Source organism: Brachyhypopomus gauderio, chromosome 15 (genome assembly GCF_052324685.1).
Source record: "Brachyhypopomus gauderio isolate BG-103 chromosome 15, BGAUD_0.2, whole genome shotgun sequence".
Taxonomy (NCBI): domain Eukaryota; kingdom Metazoa; phylum Chordata; class Actinopteri; order Gymnotiformes; family Hypopomidae; genus Brachyhypopomus; species Brachyhypopomus gauderio.
Window position 1 is genome coordinate 22282770 of NC_135225.1, and position 27412 is coordinate 22310181.

A 27412-nucleotide genomic window follows, 5' to 3' on the forward strand; every position below is an offset into this window, starting at 1 on the left:
GGACATGTAGATTTACAATTCCTTAAAATGCAATGGGAAAGGTGATTTATGGATACCATATGACCACAAACAATGAACACAATCCTTAGATTGTTAGATCCTGCTTTAGACTATATGGTTGCAGTTTTATACATTGCGAGCGCTTACAGATTGGCTGTACTGAATCAATGTCCGCCATCAAAAGGTGTTTGCTGGTTACCCTCTACAGGTGATCACAGAACATGCACCTGAATGGAACCAAAGAAAGCAAACACATGTTCCTGTGGAGCCTATATCAGTATTTACTGTATTGTTCCAAATATACATTTGATGTTCCACTCAAAATGGTAATTGGGCACAGTTTAAGCAGCTTACTGGGTTTTGGAACAGACCCTTACTTTGTAATGAGTAAATGGAGGCCATGCCATGCTTGAGCATAGATTTATGTGGCACTCGTCCAGTTTAAATGTTACCGGTCTCAAATCCTCATAGTTGTGAAATTAATTTGGACTTAATCCTCAACATCCCACCAAGAAGACTTTCCATATATTTCCATCTTCAGACTTGTTTCAGGTTAGCAGATTCGTCCAACGCAAATGCCTCAAAACAAAACAAAAAAGCACCCACACCGGTTCTGACCAGAGTAGTCGTTGCATAATTTGTTTCTCCCTGGACAGTTTAATTCACCAGATTTTCAAAACCAATAGAACTGAGGCAGAGACAGCAATATTGAATATCTCATTTCATTGCCACAAAACCAGAACCATTTTTGAGAAGGACAAATGCATTCAGACTGCATCTAAACCCACAAGTGTAGAAGGATGTGGAGTTCTCCCATTATGTAATCCTGGTCCTACTCAATGGAGGAGATTCTTCAATCCATATTCAGTGGGATGAAGTTGACTTGCTGGACTTCACTGGTTGACCATTTCAATATGGGTTTCAGGTGAAGCATGATCTTGAGCATCTGGCAGTATGTGCCTTAGGACTAGCATTGGTTTGTACCTTAGGAATAGAACTGTTTGATGCAGCCTGTTCATCATACCACACCATTGGTGTTATGAGTCCAACGTAGACTAGGTCATAACACATATGCAATGTAGCTAAGATTGGAATAATATGATCAAACTTTCTAGTTTTAGAAATTTGAGGATGTTTATGCACCAGATATCAAAGAATTACAGTAATCCAGCCTGGACGTGGTGCATACATTGTGTAAAGATAGAATGTTCATCATGTTCATCATGCATTGATTGTCTGTACTGCTTAATCCCGCTAGTCGGGGTCATGGGGGGGTTGGAGCCAATCCCAGCATCTCCGGGCGAAGGCAAGTTCACCATGGGCAGGTTGCCAGTCCACCACATAGTGGTGTTGGTAATCTTTATAATGTCCCTGAGGTGGAAAAAGGAAGTCCTAGAAATATTATTTATATGACCTTCAAACAAGATCCATAATTACACCAAGATCTTTAACTGTTAAAATGGTGTGATTGACAGACCATTCCTGTTTATTACATAATAAGCTTAGCCTGCTTTTCTGTTGGAAGTTTTTTTCATTCTCCTTGGCAAAGTATTTCAAGCTGAAATGGGTTGCCTAGGGAACATTGATACACAGCCATTTTCAGGTCTCTCCAGAGATGCTCTATTGGGTTCAGGTCCAGACTCTGGATAAGCCACTCAAGTTCTACAGTTTTCTTGAAGCCTCTCCTGTAGCTTCTTATTGTACTTGTTGGGATGTGCATGCTGCTGTATTTTATAGTAGCAGACAGCCAATTCCATTGCTGTCATGTGGAAATGTAAGCCACATCACTCTGTGGGAACAAGCTCCATCATTGTTATGATAGTGTTTATCCAAATTTGTGCGTGTAATGTACACGCCAGGGCCCATGCTTCACAAGTTCCACTAGTTTCCTGTTTTTGTTTGGTTGTTTTGTATTTAGTCTGACTTTATTTATTAGTCTGACTATTAAGTTATTCCATGAGCAAGAACAATGTAGGTATTTATTTAATGTTTCAATAATTAAAATAGTTACTAATGACTAATAAATAATAATTTATGAATAAATTTATATATAATTTATTTAATCATCACCACCATTTTCCTATATTCTGCACATTAACTAAATGGCCCACATTGCAAATTAATTAATAGATTTAAGCTTATAGTGGATTAAATTATTAAAACATTTATATATATATATATATATATATATATATATATATATATATATATATATATATATATATATATATATATATATATATATATAACATTTATATATATATATATATTATATATATATATATATATATATATATATATATATATATATATATATATATATATATATATATATATATATATAATATATATAATGTTAGAGCGCAAAGGGACCTTTTTTTTCGGACTTTTAGTTGCTCATGAGGAAATCTTAGCGTCATATCCTGGATATGAAACGTCTAGAATGTTTCAGAATATTGCAATACGTTCGCGTGCTTGCGAAGTTAGTGATGTCATCGCTGAGCACGCGAAGGTTTTTTGATCGTTTGTTGACAGTTCGGAGCTTCCTCGTGCGAGTTATAAAGATTAGTATAAGCTGGCAGTTATTTTTTACATTTTAGCTAGTGGTGAGAACAAATAAATTTGCTGCTACGATCAACAGGTAAGCAAAACAATGGTTTTCCATTTATCACTACAACATGAATGCTGAACAGAGCTTCTGAAATAATAACATGAGATTGCTGCCACTGTTTATCTTATAAAACATGCAACAAGCAAGGCAACGGTCTTAAATTTAGCTAACTAGAAGCTAGCTAGCTTGTGAAGCTGGCTACTATATACCAACTATTTTTTTAACTCGATGCCTTATGCATCCAACATTATGTCAGATATTAAATAGCGACGATATTATCAGATTTTATTTGTTGATGATAAAATATAGCTACGTTGTTTTAAATTCACCCATATAGTTTCAAAGGCACCGTCACAAACGAGTTCAGTATTTGATTTATCAGCTAGCTAGCTCCTCATTTCACGTTCACACTGTGACTGGCTCTTTGCAGCTAGCTAACTAGCTGTTTGGATAGCTAAATATCTAGAATCGTGTCTCAACGTAGACACAGCTCGGGGAATGTTGCATAGAATTGCTTTTAATTCAATGTGGGGTAGGGTTATTCGCATTTGCTATTCTCTATTCAAGTACTTGGCAAACCGAGCATGAGTGTTTGCCTCAATGGTACTGAGTAATGTGTAGATAAAGTATAGTTCCTGTCTAGTCTAGGACATTCTAGAAGGGGTTTTTTGAAAACGGGAGGGATAGACTAGATTTTATGTTGTGTACTGGCTCTACGATATGCTTATCATATCATATTGGCCTTTCCACCAAATTATCCTGCAGTCGATAGCGGAAAAAGAAAATAATGAAAAAACAAATTAGACTGAGTAGAATGCATTATGCATTTTCAGCGGATCAGTTTGTATGGCGGTTATTCTGTGTCAATATTAACATTAAAATGTAATACGCAAAATGGCAATGTAGTCCTAAATTTGCATTTACCTTTTCATTTAAATAAAGGCACAAATAAAGCAGCAAAATATATGTGTAAATGAAATGTGAATAGACGTCTATCAAGTTGTAAATGTACTTATTGCATTTGAATTTTGAGTTCAAAGTTGCTTGTATGAGTGGAACATGTAAATTCAAATTTAGGATTTCATGGCTATTTTGCGAATTGTACATTTTAATTTTAATGTTGACACAGAATACTTGACAAGTTGTCCCACAAAGCATAGAAATGAGAAAATATACTATTAACATTACTATATACTAATGATAATCAAACTTAAGACTGCAGTTAACTTAAAAAAATGTGTTTGCTTTAAAATGTGTTGTTTGACTTTTTAATTCTAAAATGGTACCTACATGAACTTTAATTGTTTTGATGGGCCACTGATTTGGTCCCAATGCTGAAATGTGCATATATGATTAGTTTAGCAAGTAGGCTTATTATGACTGGGGGGTGAGATGCAGCAAATGGGATACAGTACAGTGGAGGTGAGTACAGTACAGTTGAAACCAAGATGATGGTGACAAAGGCCATAATAACCGCTCATTGAGAGAGACACTTTGAGAGACAAGAAAGTTTATTTACATGCAAAAAGTAATGGGACAGCATGGACGTCTCTTCTTTTTTTAGCATCTACTGTATGTGAGAACAGAAGACCCATTTGAGTATCTTTGTTGACATTGCGACCAGACACAATGGTTGTGAGTTCTCCGAACTCATGAGGTGGCTAACTGGTCCTTAGAGGTCTGGGAATATATGGCATGGTCCAATATGTCACAGTACCAATTGTTTTGGGTTGATGATGGGGTTTGTGTGTGGCACAGATCTCATGACGCCATGGACTCGGTAATAGTTGGTAATACTAATAAGGCACTGTGTACCTTGGTGGTGGTTCTATACTGGTGTGTCGTCATTGAACAGTGCACGCTATGTTTTACTAATTTGTAGTAATCAAACATCCCAATCAAGTATCTTTAAGATGTGGTGTAGTGGTCCATCCGCACCTGAGATCCAGCACCTACAAATACTACAGAGCTGTGGATGGCTATACAGATGGCATCTTCTGTCCACTTGTGGAATTGCTACATACACATCCATAGGCTAGAAGGGGTCCTACACACTAGTTCCTGTCCGATAATGTTTGGCATGCCAGTGTATATTTATCTTTCATATTCACACAATATCTATAAATGGTATACACAATGTGTACTATTCATCAGCCTGATCTCGATATTGAGTTACAATCAAATGCATGATGAGGGAAATGTACAGTGAAAGTTGGTATAGTAGGATTTCGGTTCATCTGTGAAGTAGCTAGTTAGGTATCTAGATATGTTACAAACAAAGTGGTGAATTCAACACTAAACACTCTGTTGCCTATAAGGAGTGGAATTTGTTCCCCCATTAGTCACTGGGGATGCACCGATCCGATATTAATATCTGTATCGGTCCCAATATTGGAAAAAATTCTAGATCGGGTATCGGTGACAATGTGACCGATCCATAAAGACAGAACTATTTAGACATATTCTATGCTTGTAACGCTCTTCGGAGTTAGTTCAACCTTAAATATCCATTCTGACCCAGATAGAAGTGAACTTGGACAGTTAACAGGCGAGTGAAACAGAAGCACACAGAGGAGAGGTGAATCACATTGGTCTTGCGCTGGTTCCACTTAAGCTAGGTTTATACTTTACACGTCGTGCGAAAATGACAATCGCGGTGGCTCCACCAGTGCGCTAGGGCCTCGCACGCTGTTGCTTCGCGAGGTCATGCACCTCTCGAAATTTGTAAAGGCTGAATTATACTTTCGCGAGTGACTGTAGCGTGTGAACCTGTGCGAGCGCTGGAGGCATTTATACTTGGCACGTCATATTCGTTGCAATGTTCTCTGTAACGATATGTGGTAATATAAAGAAACACCCCTCAAAAACAGGGGAAGGAACATTTACCTGACAAACTTTTAGTCGGTTTATTTGCTGGTTGACCAAAATAAACATGGGCTCCAGCACTACTTGACTGTTCATACATGAACTGGTGAGTTGTCCAAAGCTCATTGAATGCGTTACTTACAGAAATAAAATAAAGAGCGGGGGCCAGTAGTCTGAGTCACTGTACGGTAGAAAGCTAAAAAAAAAACAACAATATTCTATATGCGCTACAGCTTGCTCCCTTAAAGAGACAGTACACATATTTCTGGCCATTACATGCTTTGTGCTCTGCATGATATCTGCGCTAGCGAATTAGCCAAACTAACTCCTTATTTATTTTAAATTATATTTAGAATTCCTGAACAATTGCAAAGGTTTCTTGCAGTTTATTTTTTCATGTTTGACCAAAGTTGTGAACCTAGTGTTTTGTCAGTTTCAGGTTCTTTGGTATTATTTATTTTACATTCGATGTTATAGTCATAATTGCACATATTTAGTTAGTGAACTGAACAAATGCAAGTTGTGTTGTTTTTACATGTTTTTATGTGTGTTTAAGTGTGCTGTACTGGTGCAGAGTTTTCAATAAACTTGTAATTCAGTATGTCAGTATGTTTCACTCTGTCAGATCAGTATTGGATCGGTATCGGCCAATACTAAGCCTCAGATATCTGAATCGGTATTGGAAGTGAAAAACGTGAATCGGTGCATCCCTATTAGTCACATAAGTATACCAGTTACATGGGTGGATTATGTCTGTGAATTTTAATAATGTTCCACTAACATTAGCTTGTGGCTTTACTATAAATGGGCAGTTTTACTTGCTGGCTGGCTTGTAATATGGCATGTTTGTTACAACATTAATGGTAGTGAGGATTAGTTTAGTTATTATCAGTGTTGAGAACGTTACTTTAAAAAAGTAATAAGTTATAGTTACTACTTGTTCAAAAAAGTAACTGAGTTAGTAACTGAATTACATTATAATAAAAGTAACTCATTACAAGGGAAAGTAACTATTTGCATTACAGTAAAAAAAATAGTTATATGCCAATGAATAAGGATTTTTTGAAAAAGCAGTTTTCACAGTCAGTTGAAATGAGTAGATAAGAAAAGATCAGAAAGGTGTTTAACTTCAGATATTTATTGCACATCCACAGACCAGTGCAGGATAAAATCCTTTAAAGCCCCAAATCTTTGTAAAAAAAAAAATAAATAAAAAAAAAAGCAAAAGTACAATTCTCTCAACCTGAGACAACTGGTTTGTTCACAACAGAAGTAAACTTAACAATAAAACCTCTATTCTTAATTAAATAAATCAAATACCCAGTCTGGTAGACATTTGGGAACTTCAAGTATTTTCTTAAATGTTTAGCCTATATCGCCACCTTGAAAATGCTAGTTTTTCTTCGGCTTGCTCCTGACTTGCCATTTCTGCTTCTTCTCCATTTGTGTCGTGTGTCACTGGTGTGCTTCGGCATGTGTTTAAAAAACTCTGGCTCTGATTGGCTACCATAACGCTCCCTTAGCCAATCACTTACTGACCTGTTAAGTTAAACAGATGTTACACAGAGAACTGTGACCTATCGAGATCTGTTACTCCTCACTAGCCTGGGCAGGGGTCCGCTCGCATTGCTCTTAGTATATCAATATATAATAACACACCGCCTTTAATGACCAGTAACGTCAACCGCGGTGTAACGACAGGAAAAGTAATTAATTATATTATCCCGTTACTGACAAAATGACGCCGTTACCTAACGCCATTATTTTTAACGGCGTTATTTGCAACACTAGTTATTATAAATTTTATACTTTCTGCATTGCCCAGTGTGGACCAACAAACAAACGTTTCCAGCTCAACACTTACAAACATGAGTGACCATTAAAAAGTTATGCAAGTTATTATTTAAAATGAAAGATAATAACATTTTAAAATATCAGTTAGCCTACTTTTTAAACTCTGGTGGTGTGACGACAGCAGTGAGAGAGTGAGACATGAGTGTATGAGTGGAGAATCTTTATTCTTCTTGATAGAAGAACACACACAGCAGTGAGTGAACTCAAAATTATATTTAGTGCAGTGTGAACTACTGTTGTATAGTGTTGAATCTGAAGATACTGTCTGTAGTATGAAAAAATCTCAACTTCTGAAAGTGCATCATGGTAATGAAAGACTAGCTGGAAATCTAGCTGGAGAGTGTCATTAGTACACACCAGCTTCGAGATGCACACTACTACTTCTTATTTCGGCAATTCCCGTTTAGGGGTCGCCACAGTGGATCAAACTCCTCCATTTGGCTCAAACTCCTCCATGTTCGAGATGCACACATTATCTTTAATAAAGTCTTTGTACCCATCACCCCAAATTTAGTGATTTTCTTTTGTATACTGGATTTTAAATTAAACGTTGGCTGTGAAATATGTGATATGTGGGCTTTCAATATAAAAGATGTCATCATTTCACATAAATCAGGATCTCAAAGATTTTTGGATTGCAAATGTAGTTTTCCTGTGGTACAGATATTAGCTGTGAAAACATTGGCTTTGTTCTTGCTGCTGATAAAATGTCTGTGTTTTACTAGATCACTTGAACCCACAGAGGGTGAAGACATCCACAGTCGGAAGAAGGGCGACGGGGGGCTATAGCCATGCTGTGTTGGGGAAATGCCTCCTATGGACAGCTGGGACTAGGCGGCATTGATGAAGAGATTGTAGTAGCGCCACGCAAATGTGAATTCTTTAATGGGAAGGTGGTACGTGATGTAGGCTGTGGACAAAGACACACTGTGTTCCTTCTTGGAGATGGAACTGTGTATACATGTGGCTGCAATGATCTAGGGCAGCTGGGCCATGAGAAGGCACGCAAGAAACCAGGTGAAGCAACCATTACTCTATATATAGCTACATCCAATATATATATAGTATATTTTTTATATAGTATATTTTTTTATATAGATGTACACACACAGCCTACAGTAGTTATTTTGTTACATGTATGTATTGTACCATATCTTTTACTTTGCTCAGTTGTTTATTGACTGCACTGTATGAGCTGCATCCAGGAACTTTGTTCATGAATGAGCTGTTCTGCTTATTAGGGATTTGGACCCATGCATTTTAAAGCTTTTTTGTGACAACACATGTTGTAAAAAGCACATAAATAAAATATTTGACCCATACTCCTGTGGTCAGCAACGGATGCCACAGTAACAACAATATAAGCATTAAACAGCAAAATGAGAAAAGAGACCAAAAGAAACATAGAAGTCTTAGTCTTGGTTCGCAGAGTACAGGTATGTCCAAAACCTATCTGGCACAGGAATATCTGTGCAGGGCAATGGAGAAGTAGAAGCTGGGGTGGTCTACAGCAGAGGGCATCAGGGGTGGTTGGAGGAGCCATAGCAACCAAGACAGGTGGAAGGTCACCAGTATGAATTCAGGAGTAGGTGTGAATAAGTGGAGTGTAGTGTGCAAGAAGGGACTCCAGCAGGTGAGTTTATGGGAGCACAGCTGAAGGGACTCCAGCAGGTGAGTTTATGGGAGCACAGCTGAAGGGACTCCAGCAGGTGAGTTTATGGGAGCACAGCTGAAGGGACTCCAGCAGGTGAGTGTATGGGAGCACAGCTGAAGGGACTCCAGCAGGTGAGTGTATGGGAGCACAGCTGAAGGGACTCCAGCAGGTGAGTTTATGGGAGCACAGCTGAAGGGACTCCAGCAGGTGAGTTTATGGGAGCACAGCTGAAGGGACTCCAGCAGGTGAGTTTATTGGAGCACAGCTGAAGGGACTCCAGCAGGTGAGTTTATTGGAGCACAGCTGAAGGGACTCCAGCAGGTGAGTGTATGGGAGCACAGCTGAAGGGACTCCAGCAGGTGAGTGTATGGGAGCACAGCTGAAGGGACTCCAGCAGGTGAGTGTATGGGAGCACAGCTGAAGGGACTCCAGCAGGTGAGTTTATTGGAGCACAGCTGAAGGGACTCCAGCAGGTGAGTTTATTGGAGCACAGCTGAAGGGACTCCAGCAGGTGAGTTTATGGGAGCACAGCTGAAAGGACTCCAACAGGTGAGTTTATGGGAGCACAGCTGAAGGGACTCCAGCAGGTGAGTTTATGGGAGCACAGCTGAAGGGACAGAGAATCGTCACACCCCTAGTCGCCACAGGCTTGACTGATTGCAGCAGGTTTAAATGGTTGTCACGGACCTCCGTAGCGTAACGGGAGAGGCAGGATCGGTCGGTGGCACAGCCCGCCAAGTCAACCCTCTTGTGATCGAGGTTCTAGGGGAACTGTTCCTGTGGTCGGCAGCTCAGGAGATAAAGTGCGCTCCGCGCTTTATTTGCAATGAAACCCGCCTTAGAAAATATCTTCTCGGATGGTGGTGATTGAACTTTTTTTAGCCATTATAATTTCAGGAGATGCTGACGATCCTGTAGCGTGTTCAGCTCCACTCATTTGGATTGTTGAACTGCAGGGTGTGATTTATTCATGTGTAGTAAGGAAGCCTATTGTTAATGCGCACACATCATAAAAAAATATTTATTAACAGAAATTAGAATGATTTTATTCAACAAAAGGCTATATATAACAAAAACAAAGACATTCACAAATTTCTACCTAGTCCACTTTTTCCAGCGCTGTGGTCTTATTTCTTATTTCTGTACTAGCACTGTGTTCATTAAAGTACAGGCCTGGGTTTCGTACAGACATATTTGAATTTGTGTAACAGCTATATACTAAGGACCCATAGGAAGTGTTTGTTCAATGTGCAGAAACTGCCTTTTCATAGATGAGTTTATCCAGTCACTTCTCAATATATATATAGTAATATAGTAATATTTGTAAATGCCCAAAATCTTAAAAATGTTTTAATATTGATTTTATTTAATGTGTTTATGTAGAGCAAGTTGTGGCGCTTGATGCACAGAACATTGTAGCAGTGTCTTGTGGTGAGTCGCACACTATTGCCCTGAATGACAAAGGACAAGTGTTTGCATGGGGTCAAGCATCTGAGGGACAGCTTGGCCTTGCCAACAAAGAAGATTGCATCCGAGTGCCCAGGTGAGGCACGCCCCTACTCTTCTAATGAAACACCAGAGCATTGAGGTGAACTTTATACATGCTATACCGCAAAATACTTCTCGACCTTTCAGTCCATTCAGTTTTAAGTATTATTTCTTGCATAAAATTGTTGTGTTGAACAAGTGGGTTTGGTGGGAGATATTTCATAAAGCAAGATGTTTTACTCTTAGTATGGACAGTAAAATTTACCTTTTTGTGATTGAAAATTTTTTTTGCTCATACATTATTTGCTTTCAAGTGATCAAGGATCCAGTTTTTTTCTGAATGCTGAGTTCATCAAAATGAATAAACGAATGAGTGAAAATTAATTATTGTGAATTTCGTCTACCATAGAACAGTTAAGTGCTTGTCGGAGGTCCATGTTGTACAAGTCACATGTGGATATCGGCATTCCCTTGCTCTTTCTAGAAGTATGAAAGTTTTCTCTTAATGTCTGCTTTTTTAACATATCAATATCATTAAGACTCAGTTATGATAAGTAAGTGGTTGAAGAATTAACTCTTTGTATTGATTTTATTCCATCTTCAGGAGGACAGATCTTTTCCTGGGGGCAGAACAAATATGGTCAATTAGGACTGGGAAAAGAAGGAAACAGTATCATTACCCCGCAGGTCATCCAGTCTTTACTGGGCATCCCATTTGCTCAGATCTCTGCAGGAGGAGCCCACAGCTTTGGACTCACTCTATCTGGGGCTATATTTGGTTGGGGGAGAAATAAATTTGGCCAGCTAGGTCTGAATGACGAAAAAGGTAAATTAACTATTTCATTAAATTCATATGTCAAATCGGGCAGCAGAACAGCTCTGAAAATGTATACATGTTATCTTGTAGATCGATGTTTTCCTTCCTTGTTGAAGACACTCAGGTCCCAAAAGGTTGTTTACATTTGCTGTGGAGAGGATCACACCGCTGCATTGACAAAGGTAAACAGCAGTTCTAATGTTCTAATATGTGTAAATGACAATTTATTAGTATGGGTCTTTACTTTTGGAAAATATGTTTCTGTTGTCTTTCCAACTCTTATTCGACCAACATTCTACATAGAAATAAACAGAAATATCTAAGGATGTCACAGACAAGTTTAAAAACCTTAGTTCAAGGATGTATTTTCAGCATTGTAGTATTCCATCAGGACCCTCTGCTACTGTTATCTTTGCATCTTTTAAATTAAATCCAACGCTCCATTAAAACAAATACTCAAATAAACTAAATAAATATAGTGTGAATATACATTGAGTTAGTGTGTGTGCATGAGTATATGAGATTTTAATATAATTATAACACTTTCTCTAAAACTACATATAGGCTAGCTATACTTTTTGGTGAATTCTGTGTGATTTAATTTTGTTCTCACAATTGCTGTACACACACAAACCAATGCTTGTCTAAATGATAGTTGTATCTAATAAGGTTGCTATAATTGTCCTATTTAGACCCGGCTGTGCTTAAGAACTATAGGCCTATATCTAAGCTTCCTTTCTTATCCAAAATTTTAGAGAAGGTGGTGGCAAACCAACTGATTACAGTTTTAGAAAATCACAATTGCTACGACTCTTTACAATCTGGGTTTCGGAAGAGGCATTCTACAGAGACTGCTCTCCTGAGGGTCTCAAATGATCTTTTAATGTCTGCTGATGTTGGTGACTGCTCTGTGTTGGTGCTGCTGGATCTCAGTTCTGCGTTTGATACCATTGATCATGAAATACTGATAAATAGGTTACGTGACTGGGTGGGCATATCTGGAACAGCACTTGATTGGTTTATTTCTTATCTCACTGGGAGAAGTTTCTCAGTTACGATGGGAGATTACACGTCTGAGGCAACCCCATTAACCTGTGGGGTTCCACAGGGTTCAGTTTTAGGGCCTTTGTTGTTTTCTTTGTATATGTTACCTTTGGGGCAGATTTTAAATAGTTTTAATATTTCCTATCATTTATTTGCTGATGATATTCAGCTTTATTTCTCTTTTAAACCAAGTGAGGTTCATAGTTTGTCTAGGCTATTAGATTGTCTTCAATCAATCAGAGAATGGACCTCAAATAACTTCCTACAGCTAAATGACAACAAGACTGAGGTATTGATCATTGCTCCTGATAGGCTTAGTCAAACGATTAAGCAAAATCTTGGGCTTCTTTCCTCTGCTGTCCACACTAGCCTCCGAAATCTGGGAGTTATCTTCGATCAGTCTTTAGCATTTGATTCTCATGTTAAACAGCTGTCAAGATCCTGTTTCTTCCACTTGAGAAATATCAGTAAACTGAGATCTATGGTTTCAACAGCAGATCTAGAGATGCTGATCCATGCGTTTATTTCATCTCGCATAGACTACTGTAATGCCTTGTTTTCATCTCTCAGTGTATCAGCTCGTGGACGTTTACAGATAATTCAAAACGCTGCAGCGAGGTTACTGACCAAGTCAAGCAGACGGTCTCACATAACACCCATTTTAAAATCCTTACACTGGCTTCCTGTAGAATTCAGGATCCAGTTCAAGATTTTAACTTTAACATACAGAGCACTACACAACACAGCTCCTGTGTATGTCGCTGACCTGCTCCACCCCTACACTTCATCACGATTACTCAGGTCAAACAACCTGAGTTTACTGTCTGTGCCACGCTCATGTCTAAAGACTCGTGGAGACCGAGCATTTAAGGTGGTTGCTCCAAAACTGTGGAACACACTTCCTCCACATTTAAGATCAGCTGACACTGTAGATACTTTTAAAAAACAGCTAAAGACTTTCCTTTTTACGCAGGCGTTTAGTTAGTGGTGGAGGTTGCAGCCGTTGACCTTGTACACTGTATTTTATTTCTGTTTTATAGTGTGTGTTTTTGTGTCTTTGATTTATTTTATTTTATTTTCCGTTGTAAAGCACTTTGTGGCTTGTGCCTGTGAAAAGTGCTATATAAATGTATTTTACTTACTTACTTACTATAATTTATTAGAATAAAATTTTAAAATCACAGAATCTGGGGTGAGTTTCCCGAAAGCGATTGAACTTAGCGATTTACAAACAACTTTAAGAACGACGTAACTTTAAGAACGCCGTTTTTACGCCGGTTTCCCAAAACCCTTCTTATCTTTCAAACTTACGAACGAATCCCTAAGTAGCACTTACATGACTCCGCCCCCGCGTTTGCACAGAACAGGGTCTGCTAGTCGAAAACTGAACCACCAATTTACATAAATTTCTATATTATTTAGCCACAAAAGTGTTATGTAACTAGTATTTATGAAATCAAACAAAAAAGTATTTACACAACATGTATGTAAAAAATATAAAAAATAGTTCATTTGTAATTGCTGTCCATCGCATGCCAAGCCTACATATAATATAGGCAATTAGCCTATTCTAATAACCTTTAGAAGCAATCAAAAAGCAAGCGTGGCAAACCAACCACGCAAACCATATTTTTCTCAGGACGAACTAACACAAATGCTGGAAGAAATTGAAGAAAACAAGAGCACACTATTCTACAAAGCACGGGGAAGCTCAACAAATAAAGAAAAATACCAGAAATGGGAAGAAATTGCCCAGAAAATAAATGCCTGCAGTGCATACAAGAGAACTGCAATGGACATACGCAAAAATGGCATGACTTCGCTAGTCATGCAAAAAGAAAGGGAGTGGAACTTAGTAAAGAGAGGGCTAAGACTGGTGGGGGTCAATCATCTACAACAGCCCTCACACCAGAAGAGGAAAAAGCCCTGGGAATACTGGGCCCAACTGCAACCCAAGGCATCACTGGGGTGATGGATGTAGCCTCAAATGAGTTCCCCACTACCCCACCTCAACCTGCATCACCTGTGCAATCTTCTTTTCCTTGCATTTTAATCACATTTCAGTATTTAACATGAGAAATATTAATTTGAATGATAAGTTTGAATGATGAACGAATCAATGAACATAATCATAAACCACAACATCTTGTTTATTTTTCCACCAGTCTACTACACAGACCAATAGATGAGTGCAGAAAACAGAGCAAACAGTTTTCAGAACACTGGAAATTCTGACCAAAAATGTTGTTTAATTTTGGGATATTGGATATCGGATATTGGAAGAATAAGAAGAACTTAAGTAAATCAGAAGATGTTTTTTAATACCATTTTAGATGGTATATTTTTCTTTAATTTCCCAGGCCTCTGCCACAGGTATCTCCATAGTGCCTGGAAGTGGTCTTCTGCATGCTCAAAGCAAATGACTCAAAGCAAATGATCTATAATATGAGCTGTCACACCAAGATAATTCTTGTTGGTAACAGAGGTCCAGTGATCCCCAGTCGGAGCCACATGGCAACAATAACCTGTTTTACTTCCCTTTCCTCATCATCTTTCTGAACGGCAGTTTGTAACTTGCATCAGCTGACACAATTTGCAGCCCTTCTTGTAAAGCCTGGATTATACTTTCGCGAGTGACCGTAGCGCGACTCAGCCCACCTCGCTCGCGACTCTGCGAACGGCGGAGGCGTTTAAACTTGCCGTGTCTTACTTAAGCCTTCGGCCACAGAGAGCGGTCTACAGTCCACAGCAATCCATCTCACCAGTGAATTGGTCAATTAATCTGACGTGGACTTTGACATTTTGTTTCTTACTTTGAACCCCGACATGTGGTCGAGTGTTGACTGGCGACACTGCTCGTACTAGGAATACATTTAGCAAGTTATCAAGTAATCATTACTGACCTGCGCGTTAGCCCCAACATGTTTTGCGTTGAGGTGGTAAAGAAGGGTGCAAATGCTCCTTTGATAAGCGAACCCCTTCCTATATAAAGTGCAAATAACACTATTTGTGTTTGTACTTCCATCTGGAAGTTTCTTATATTTAAATGTCCCATCCACCAGCGTAGCCTCTTAAGTCATCTCCATCATGCTCATCTTATTGTGCGTCCATATAATCTGTACGCCTGGAACTCGTGCACTGAGAAACATTCCATGGTGCAAAAGTGTCTCATGCGTTAAATGCGTAAAATTTTTTTAGTTCGTTATTTTCCCTGTAATTACTTAATTAATCCCACCACTAATATATATATACACACACACACACTGCTCAAAAAAATAAAGAGAACACTCAAATAACACATCCTAGATCTGAATGAATGAAATATTCTCATTGAATACTTTGTTGTTCTGTACAAAGTTGAATGTGCTGACAACAAAATCACACAAAAATCATCAATGGAAATCAAATTTATTAACCAATGGAGGCCTAGATTTGGAGCCACACAAAATTAAAGTGGAAAAACACACTATAGGCTGATCCAACTTTGATGTAATGTCCTTAAAACAAGTCAAAATGAGGCTCAGTATTGTGTGTGGCCTCCACGTGCCTGTATGACCTCCCTACAACACCTGGGCATGCTCCTGATGAGGTGGCGGATGGTCTCCTGAAGGATCTCCTCCCAGACCTGGACTAAAGCATCCGCCAACTCCTGGACAGTCTGTGGTGCAACGTGACGTTGGTGGATGGAGCGAGACATGATGTCCCAGATGTGCTCAATCGGATTCAGGTCTGGGGAACAGGCGGGCCAGTCCATAGCTTCAATGCCTTCATCTTGCAGGAACTGCTGACACACTCCAGCCACATGAGGTCTAGCATTGTCCTGCATTAGGAGGAACCCAGGGCCAACCGCACCAGCATATGATTTCACAAGGGGTCTGAGGATCTCATCTCGGTACCTAATGGCAGTCAGGCTACCTCTGGAGGTAGCACATGGAGGGCTGTGCGGCCCTCCAAAGAAATGCCACCCCACACCATTACTGACCCACTGCCAAACCCGTCATGCTGAAGGATGTTGCTGGCAGCAGATCGCTCTCCACGGCATCTCCAGACTCTGTCACGTCTGTCACATGTGCACAGTGTGAACCTCCTTTCATCTGTGAAGAGCACAAGGCGCCAGTGGCGAATTTGCCAATCCTGGTGTTCTCTGACAAATGCCAAGCGTCCTGCACGGTGTTGGGCTGTGAGCACAACCCCCATCTGTGGACGTCGGGCCCTTATACCATCCTCATGGAGTCGGTTTCTAACCGTTTGTGCAGACACATGCACATTTGTGGCCTGCTGGAGGTCATTTTGCAGGGCTCTGGCAGTGCTCCTCCTGGTCCTTCTTGCACAAAGGCGGAGGTAGCGGTCCTGCTGCTGGGTTGTTGCCCTCCTACGGCCTCCTCCACGTCTCCTGGTGTACTGGCCTGTCTCCTGGTAGCGCCTCCAGCCTCTGGAAACTACGCTGACAGACACAGCAAACCTTCTTGCCACAGCTCGCATTGATGTGCCATCCTGGATGAGCTGCACTACCTGAGCCACTTGTGTGGGTTGTAGAGTCCGTCTCATGCTACCACAAGTGTGAAAGGACCACCAACATTCAAAAGTGACCAAAACATCAGCCAGAAAGCATAGGTACTGAGAAGTGGTCTGTGGTCCCCACCTGCAGAACCACTCCTTTATAGGGGGGGGTCTTGCTAATTGCCTCTCATTTCTACCTGTTGTCTATTCCATTTGCACAACAGCAGGTGAAATTGATTCACAATCAGTGTTGCTTCCTAATGAACAGGTTGGTTTTACAGAAGTGTGGTTGACTTGGAGTTATATTGTGTTGTTTAAGTGTCCCCTTTATTTTTTTGAGCAGTGTGTGTGTGTGTGTGTGTGTGTGTGTGTGTGTGTGTGTGTGTGTGTGTGTGTGTGTGTGTGTGTGTGTGGATCCAGGAAGCCTGAGCAAAATCCTGGTGAGGACTTTTAATCGCGGCACCTGGAATTGACAGCACTTTATATATACATATATATACATATATATATATATATATATATATATATATATATATATATATATATATATATATATATATATATATACATACATATACACAAACATATATATATATATGTATACACACACTCGGAGAATTTGTCAGGGACTGCCAATTTACCTAACCTGGTATTTTTGTCCATTCATCTTTAGTGATGAGCTCCAACTCTTTGAGGTTGGAGGGTCTCCTTGCCATCACCCTGATCTTTAGCTCCCTCCACAGATTCTCAATTGGATTCAAGTCAGGACTCTGGCTGGGCCATTGCAAAACATTAATGTTTTTGTCTGCTAGCCATTTACCACTTTGGCTGTGTGTTTTGGGCCGTTGTCGTGACGAAATGCCCACTGGTTTCCAAGTCCAAGTTTCTCTGCAGACTGCCTGATGTTGTTGAGAATCTTGATGTATTGCTCTTTTTTCATGGTGCAATTTACTGCGATCAAGTTCCCTGGTCCATTGGCTGAAAACCACCACCAAAACATTAGTTTCCCACCACCATGTTTGACAGTGAGGATGGTGTTCTTAGGGTTGAAGGCTTCTCCGTTTTTACGCCAAATGGTGGACACATCATTGTGGCCAAACAATTCAATTTTTGTTTCATCTGACAATAAAACAGAACACCAGAAGTCTTCTTCTTTGTCCAGATGAGCATTTGCAAAGGTCAAGCAGGCTTTTGTGTGCCTTTTCTGGCAAAGTGGTGTCCTCCTTGGTCTTCGTTCGTGGAACCCAGCAGTGTGCAGTGTCCGTTGGACTGTCTGCCTTGAGATGTTGCCACCAGCAGAGCCCAGATTCACCAGGATGGCCTTGGTGGAGATCCTTGGATGTTTCGTCATCTCTCTCACTGTTCTCCTGGCCAGCACAGGTGTCAATTTGGCTTCCGACCACATCTTCTGAGATTTTCCACAGTGCAGAACTTCTTGTATTTTTTAATAATACTTTGCACTGTAGCCACTGGAACTTGAAAACATTTTGATATGGCTTTATAGCCCTTTCCTGACTTGTGAGCGGCCACAATGCACAGCCGCAGGTCCTTAGTGAGCTCCTTTGTCTTAGCCATGACTGTCCACAAACTAACTGCAGAGAGCTGCTGTTTTTCTCCTGTTGAGTTGATTAAAACAGCTGTTCCCAATGAATCAGGGTAATTAGGATGCTTTAAAACAGCATGGACTATTTGGAATGGTATAGAACTTTGGATTTTCCCATATACTGTGACAGTTTTCAAAGGGTATGAATAATTTTGGACATGCCATTTTTTGTTCGAATGTGAATAAAAGCTGAGAAATATTTTTTCCCACAATGATGCCTCTTGTACATCATCATATTATCTCCTGGGAGAAGCCTGTGTCATTTCCAGTCAAAAATATAATTTCTGGTTAAATAAAGTCAAAATTTAAATCTGGTTAAATTTAAGTCAAAATTTGCCAGGGGTATGAATACTTTTGGGCATGACTGTGTGTGTGTGTGTGTGTGTGTGTGTGTGTGTGTGTGTGTGTTCGTTAATTTGATACTCTTATCGGGCGATATAAAAATTATCGCCGTTAATCTATTCTTAAAGTTGGATTGGGAACTGGGTCAAAATGGGTAAGCAAACTATGATGACTTTCAACTTGATAGTTTAGCTCTGCTGTATTCCTAACCAAATTGCACAGTAGGGGCGAGAACGAGTTTTCAAACCTGTGGATTACAAATCGTATGTGTGTTTACATGGATGCAGCCACGAAGTCGCCAGGTTTGCTTCATGGAAAATTCATTTTTAGGAACGTAAAGTGTTACCAGAGCGGAGCTCGGAGTGGTCGTTTTGTGCATGGTCCTAGCGCTAGATCTGTCGCTATTTAAATATTTTTTTAACCGTTAAAACTGCAGAGGACCAAAACCGGCTTTTGAACAAGTCTGTGAGGTTAAATGTACTAAATGTTGACTTACATTTCAAATATGTTTAGCTGAATAAACATGTTATCAACCCCTTTTAATGTACAGTATGTAGGCTTACAAATTCATGTTTAACTGAATAAACCGTTGAACACGAGTTGCCTACATTTTATTGAGCATGTTTTTTTTCTTCAAGTATCAAAGTAGAACAGCTTCCTCAAGCAGTCATTGATGCATTTTGGAAACAGGAGATGAGCCCCTGGTCTAATGCACACTCTGTATTAAGAAACCCTATCTCAAAAACTGGCTTTTAGTCATTACTTGGATAGCACGCATATTCTGAATGAGCCATTTAAATCTAGATTAATCTAGATTAATTTCAAGATTTAGGTGAGATTAATCTAGATTAAAAAAATTAATCTATGCCCACCCCTAATATATATATATATATATATATATATATATATATATATATATATATATATATATATATATATATATATATATATATATATATATATGTATGTATGTATGTATGTATATATATATATATATATATATATATATATATATATATATGTATATATAAAGTGCTGTCAATTCCAGGTGCCGCGATTAAAAGTCCTCACCAGGATTTTGCTCAGGCTTCCTGGATTGTGTTGATTCCACTAATTTTACCTGGATTGCTAATTAGAAAATCTAGCAAGCTTGAGCAAAATCCTGGTGAGGACTTTTAATCGCGGCACCTGGAATTGACAGCACTAATATATATATATATATATATATATATATATATATATATATATATATATAGAAAAAAATGGTCTGCAAGCGTGTTACATTTAATTAGTGGTCGGTTGTTATCGGCGTTGACACCGTTAACGGCCCACCACAAAAATTTATAAATAGTATGTTGTATTTCGTGAAATCAATTATTTCAGTTTAGTATGTATATTTATGTGCAGTAGTGAACTAAGGACGTTGGATCTAATTTATGTGACACAATTACGCTTTCAAAAGTGTTTGTACACACAAGCGTGCGTAGTTCTGAGCATTTTTAAAGGGATAATCAGCAGTCTCTATCGTTTTTCAGACAGAACTGCGCGTGAACTTCAGTTTAAGAACAACTACAACAGGGTCAGACCACTCGTAGATTTACGAATAAGTTTAAGTACGACGTGGGTTACGAAGACTTTTGGGAAACCGGCATAAATTTAAGAACTTTCGTAAGTACGAGGTTACGAAGTACTTAACGTTAAGAATGTTTTAGGAAGCTCACCCCTGGTCAAAATGAAGGGAAATGCTAAAAATACACTTGAAATGCTGTCCTTTCTCTGTCAGGTGTTACTGAAGTTAAACTCACATTGTCATTATATTCATTGTTTTAGGAGGGGGGTGTTTTCACATTTGGAGCTGGGGGTTATGGCCAACTGGGACACAATACAACAAACCATGAGGTTAACCCCCGGAAAGTGTTTGAACTCATGGGGAATGTAGTTACGCAAATTGCATGTGGTAGGTAAGTATTAAACATCATAGTTTTTCCTGGTTACCATTGGACCTTTGTTAGGACGAATTTATTTGTATTAGAAAAAAAAGTAGGTTATGCCATGTCAATTCGCTTAATGCCATAGATTTTCTAGAAGGAAAAAAGTGAAATAATAAGCAAGAAAGAAAAGCAAGTAAAGGAAGGTCATACTTTCTGGAAATTCCAAGGAATTGGCATACTCTGTCACCTGAATTACAAAAGGCAAAGAGCAAAATTTTATAAATGAAAATCAAATTATAATTAATTATAATATTTTGTGAATGAATGTGATGGCTTTGTGCAGACAATGTGAAGATTTTGAGCAGTAGGTAACACAACTGATGCAGTTGATTAGTAGTATATTAAGTTAGTCACAGTGTTGCCAACTCACGCATTGAGTGTGAGACATACGCATTTGACTGTCTTCACACGCTCTCACGCCACACATTCGATTTCTCACTCCGGAAAAAAAATCTAGTTTATTTACCTCTGATCCATATCCTAATGTTAGGCGTTTGAGTGTTTTGGTTCGCTTGAGTGAGATGTCGCAATTGTCGTCGTCACCTCACCCCCCCGTTGCCTCAGTGACTTTCGTCCGTCCATCCGTCCGTCCCCCCGGTCCCCGCTTTCAAATAATCGTCGGTGCGGACCGCTCACACAAGTCAAGTTGCTCATGTGGACCCTTGTAAAAGTTAATTTTCAACCCCTGAGTTATCACATCCCAGCTAACCGTCATAGCATTATATGAAATATACATAGCCGAGACTTGCTTTTGTTTGTGCAGCCTCAAATGTTGAACAAAGTTTGAAGTGGTTGCATCTCCATCTCTTATCCTGACTCCACATGTGTTGCATGTCGCAGTTCTTCTTTTATTCACAACAGCATAATCTTTATAATTGAACAGGATAATTTTTGGGAGCATGTTGCTTGTTCTTTCTGCACAAATTCAACGCTGCTGCCCCCCCTCCCCCTCTCCCTCGATTGGTTACGTATAAACTGAGCTGAGCAGTTCACATTTTACGGCACCATTTAATACAAAATGATCCAGTTATGTGATTCTATATTACTTATTTATTATGTTAAAATAAGGATTTCAAGTCTTTTCAAGTCTTAAAGCTCAAGTCCGATTCCAAGTCCAAGTCAGTAAAAGTAAAGTCTAAGTCAAGTCGCAAGTCTTCAGTGATGTTGTCGAATCAAGTCACAAGTCATCAGTTTAGTAACTCGAGTTGGACTTGAGTCCAAGTCATGTGACTCGAGTCCACACGTCTGGCCACAGGTGTATAAAATTAGGCACCTAGGCATGCAGACTGTTTTTATAAATATTTGTGAAATAATGGGTTGCTCTCAGGAGCTCAGTGAATTTTAGCATCGAACTGTGATAGGATGCCACCTGTGCAACAAACCCAGTCATGAAATTTGCTCGCTCCTAAATATTCCAGTCAATATAAAATTTTTGACATTTAAATTTACATAATTTAATATTAGTCCTTTTTTTAATTAGTATGACTTTCTTGCCTCATCATTGTTTTCTTTTTGCCTGCTGGTAAATTTATGTGCACTTTCACTTTTGTATAAAAGTGTATTATCACCAATCCAGGTAGGTGGTACAGTTTTCCAGCTTATTTTAGACATGGGAAACATGGACAATGTGACACTTGAAGCTGACATGATGATTCACAAACCATAACAAGTTAAATTAATGTATTAATTAATGTTTTATTGCATGCAACAGTATCATCCCGAAAGTGTCCATAAATAACTTTTGTCATCCTGTGTGTGACGGGCAGGGTGAGCGAAATAAAATGGAAGCGATCATGCCAAGTCTCAGGGAAAAAGGATGGTTTAATAGAAAAAGTGCGCAAACCAAAAACCCGTGAACTGATCCAAATTAAGGATATAATAACCAGCAGTCAACTGGTACAAAGACAAGACATATATAGGCAAACAAATGACCCTCAGGTGAGACGGATCACGGGCTCCGCCCACCTAAGGGACGCACACAACGCAACAAATACAGGACAGCTGCTGCTGTAAACAGGGGCGACCAGCTGTACCGTGACACTATTTATATCATCTCAAGGATGGTGGTATGGCAATATCTGGATCCTTCAGTTTCAGTTTCACAAGTTCTAAAATGTGGTTATATATGTGTGTGTGAATATATATATATATACACAATCAGTGGGGAACCGTCAGGGCCCTCTACGCCCCCTCAGAAGGCCTAAAATATTCTTAAAACATAAATATATATAATTTATAATATAATATAAATTATATATAATATAATATATTTATCCAATTTTTTATCTACTTACAGTTTGACAATCGACATCTAAACAATTACAGAAATATAAGCAAATAAATTATTCAACCGTGTCTATTCAATCTGTGTTGGAAGGTGAGGGGTTAAGTGGAAGCCTGTGAGCCTGTGTCTCCCTCTATCAGGACTGTGATGCCTCCGCAGAATGTTGGTTATTCGTGGGCCCGCTGTTCGTTTACAGAGGGCCTGGCCCTTATAATTCAGCGCAATTCTAGTTTCAAATGACAGTAAAAATTGACCAATCATATCTTCTCTCTTAGTGGGCGGGCTTTATTGTATGATAATTTCTGCCCGCTGTGGCAATGCTAGCTGGCGTTAGCATACCACCACTAGCTAGTTTCGATTCATTCCTTTGATGCCCTCGTACGCGTTGTTTACATATTCCGCTTCTGAGGAACATGGAGCCGTTAACCTTATTTTGTTGGAACCTTATTTTGCTTAAGAAGTTATCTAGTACATATGTTATTGTTTATTGCATTTGTAAAGCTGTACTGTCATCTCAGTTTTTTTATTGCAGTTAATTAGGAAAGGAAATATTTTTTTTTCCAGGGGTTGGAGCAGGCCCAGGTTTAATGGTCACGGTTCGCTACTGATATATATAATTTTTACATTTTCTATCCGTATGTAAGGCAGCACAGTCTAGCTTTCATTCCATCATCTGGAAAGATTGATTCTTTTGGACTTGGAGGAAATGGACAACTTGGCACACGTTCCACCTGTAACAGGAAGAGCCCAGCACCTGTCAAAGGCCAATGGAAAATATACGATGACTCCACATCAATAGACGAAGGTCAGCAGTGGATCTTGATTAAGAAAATCTCAATTTCTTTGTGCTATATTAGAAAAACTGTTAATCAGCTATATTTTATATTATATGTTTTAAGAGGCTGAATCTTTCTACTGTGTGAAGAGAATTTATGCTGGAGGAGATCAGAGTTTCGCTCACTACCAGTGTCCTCAGGTATGTGTGTGTGTCCAACCTATGAAAATAGATCTTAGCATCCAGAATCTACAGACATTTTAATATATAAAATATAACTACGGAGCCCGTAAGGTGACATCATGTAAAAAATATAATAACGCGTGGCCACGTCTTATTAACGTGTGTGAATGCCTTATTAACGCGTGCAAATGACTTATTAACGTGTGCGAACACCTTATTAACGTGCGAACAAGATAATTAATGCCAGGTTTACCTTCCTTGGGCAGGCAGTTAGTGCACATCCCCTCCTTGGCAGTCAGTTCGCGAGCATCGCTGAGAGCTGCTTGCTTTGCTGAGGGGGGGAAGAAACCAACTTTGTTGCCGCGCGTGAAAGGTGACATTAGTATCTCGTTCCCACGCCTTAATTATATCGTTCCCATGCCTTAAATATCTCGTTCCCATGGGTTAATAAGTCATGGCCATGCGTTATTCTTTTTTGATATATGATATTCATATATGTGGAGAGTGATCATGTTTCTCACAATTATTATCAATAATTATTTCACCGGTCTCATGAAAAAAGACTGCTGTTTGCACAAAACTGCATTTAACTTGCGGGCTTTTTCCACTTCTAGTGTACCCCCTCGTGGGTAGTTAGCATGGTAGCTTGTGTGACAGATCTTAACATGTCTCTCCACATTGTGCCGCATTGCCGTCACCCCAGTTGCCCTGCAAATGAGACAAACGGATCGTTCACAGTTGTAAAAAAGAACGCCTCCCATTCATTGTGAATGTTCTTTTCTTTTTTCTGCCATGTTTTCAGGGGTAAATCATCTCCTCACCTTCACTGTGCATGCTAGCTTGCTCTAAACTAATATGAAACCATAAAATATATATATATATATTGTCAGTTTCAAATTTACATAGATGCAAGTGTGATAAAAAAAAAAAAACGTAGATGCAGCTCACTGGTAAGTGTCGCTACAGTGATCTATTTTTAGACCAGGCATGCGGGCGACTCATGTAGTCCTTGAGATATGGTTGAGATGTTGTTGCTTTTTTCTAGAATGGCTGTCCTCCAGAGGATCTCAGAATACAAAACTCTGATCAGCATGTCTTAACCCTGAATGAACACATCATCCAAAAATGGCTAAGCCATGGTCCTGGAAGGCTTTCACCAGAAATTACAGCGTACAGTACTCATTACATTGAACTCCAAAAATCAGTTGCAATTCAATAAAATTCAGTGCCATTCAATAAAGCCTGTTTTTTCTGTATTTAACTTGCTTTATCATTCAGTCTGTTTTGTACTACTTTAACAAGTGTATACTTGTTGAATGAATAGTTTGTCTGCCCTTTTATTACATTTATTTTTATTTAGCATTTCATAATTTGTAGATTTTAAAAATTATGCAAACGTATTTGGTTTTATTCTGTTTAAACCACTTTGGACTTTGAAAAGTGCTGTATACAGTGCCTTGCGAAAGTATTCACCCCACCCATTGGCATTTTTCATCTTTTGCCATCTTACAGTCTGGAGTCAAAATAGATTGTTGATTGATGCAAACTCATCAAATAATTGAGGGTTGGCATCATTTCATTTACAGAACATGCCTACTTTGAACATTTGATTTTCTTTTTATTGAAGCAAATAACAAATAGGACAAAACATCAGTGCACATAACTATTCACCCCCTAAAGTCAGTACTTTGTAGAGACACCTTTTGTGGCAATTACAGCTGCAAGTGGCTTTGGGTGTGTCTTTATGAAATTTAAATACTCCCCGCCTAGAGAGTTTGTCCTTGCCACTGTCGCCCCTGGCTTGCTCATTAGGCATCTAGACCCTTGCGTTTGTAAAGCTGCTTTGTTACAACATGTGTTGTACAGTGAGTCCCTGCTTAACAACAGGTCTGGGTAACGACGGACCGTAGTTACAACAGACTTTTTTTAAGGAGAAGCAGTGGCAGCACAGTGGAGTGTTGTGTAGTGTTGTGTACGATAAGCTGGGCTGAAGCAGCTGGCAGCACAGCCTCCATCGCAGCCCATCTCCGCAACACGATCGCACTTTTTCATGCTGTACGCACGCATGAGAATATTGTTAGTTTTTTTCTATATTTACGATCACAGCTACGATCAGTTTCTAACTCCGTCGTTAAGCGGGGACTCACTATAATTAAAAGCATTTTAAAAATAAATTTGACTTGACTAGATCTTGGTCTTCATGGTGTTTGCTTAGTTCTTGGTCTTCATGGTGTTTGCTTAGTGGTGTTGTAGCCCTTGGGGCCTTTCGGAGAAGGTGTATATCATGATTATGCGGCAATTAAATTGATGGATTGCACTAGAGGTGTATTCAACTAAGGACTTCCATAGTCAAATCTGATTAGTCAGATTTTCCCTTTAGTCGACTAATAGTCGAATCGGGGTTTTTTTGTTGTTGTTTTTTATCTAGAGCACCTTAAACGGGATCCCGTTCTCATTCAGGACTTTTTTCCACTTCAAAGTAAAAACCTAAAACACTCAGATAAATGAATACACATGGTAGGTTGGCTTTATTCAGCTTTTATTTATTTACTTATTTATTTTGTAATGAAACGTTAGAGAACATTAACAAAAAAAAGTCACCGTCAGTCCGCAGTGTGTATATCAAACTGTCAGACAGACACTGTGCAAAATGTCAAAAAAATTTTAAATAAAATATGCCTACCTGAAAATATAAAAACAATTGCCACACAACAGCAAAAAAGTTATAAGGAAAGGTTCAAGTAACAGGGTTTAATAAGTAAACAACAACAAAAAATGTTTATAGGCCTACTTGCCAAGACGCACCGCGACGAGACGACCGAAACGACAAACGGCTGAACTGGTTTTTTTTTTTCGCCTTACGCGTTTTAAATGGTATGCCATGTTGGTTATTGTGGTGCGAAATGAAAGACGTTGATGACATAACTTGCACTTTACTTAGTTTGATTCATCTTTATCTTTTTCAAAATACTTTTGAAGTTTTTTTAGTAGCATTATAATCTCGGCAGACACTGACTATCCTGTAGCGTGTTCAGCTCCGCTCATTTGGATTGTGCAACTGCAGGGTGTGATTTATTAATGTATAGTAAGGAAGATGCCTATTGTTAATGCGCACACATCATTTAAAAATATTTATTAACATAAATTAGGATGATTTTATTTGACAAAAGGCTATATATATATAATGAAAACAAAGACATTTCATGTAACAACTAATTCTTAGCAGCATCCTTGTGCACCCCCATGCAGTTAGAATGGTACATTCAACTATGATGTTCATAGTCGACTATAGTCGAATCAGCGACTATAGCAGGTCACCCCTAGATTGTACACAGGTGGACATTTCACTAAGCATGTGACTTATGAAGGCAATTGATTACACCAGAACCTTTTTAGGACTT

General features: G+C 39.0%; 1 protein-coding gene across 1 annotated transcript in view; it reads left to right on the plus strand.

The window, feature by feature from the left end:
* Nucleotides 1-2433: 2433 nt before the first annotated feature.
* herc4 (HECT and RLD domain containing E3 ubiquitin protein ligase 4) overlaps nucleotides 2434-27412 on the plus strand; it is a 42712-nt gene continuing 17733 nt past the window's right edge. The window contains exons 1-10 of the mRNA XM_076975511.1: nucleotides 2434-2641; nucleotides 8056-8347; nucleotides 10368-10527; nucleotides 10882-10958; nucleotides 11077-11298; nucleotides 11380-11471; nucleotides 20609-20739; nucleotides 23698-23858; nucleotides 23953-24029; nucleotides 25057-25181. Of these exons, the coding sequence (XP_076831626.1) occupies nucleotides 8122-8347; nucleotides 10368-10527; nucleotides 10882-10958; nucleotides 11077-11298; nucleotides 11380-11471; nucleotides 20609-20739; nucleotides 23698-23858; nucleotides 23953-24029; nucleotides 25057-25181 (1271 nt within the window). The 5' untranslated portion in view covers nucleotides 2434-2641; nucleotides 8056-8121. The remainder of the gene's footprint in view (nucleotides 2642-8055; nucleotides 8348-10367; nucleotides 10528-10881; nucleotides 10959-11076; nucleotides 11299-11379; nucleotides 11472-20608; nucleotides 20740-23697; nucleotides 23859-23952; nucleotides 24030-25056; nucleotides 25182-27412) is intronic.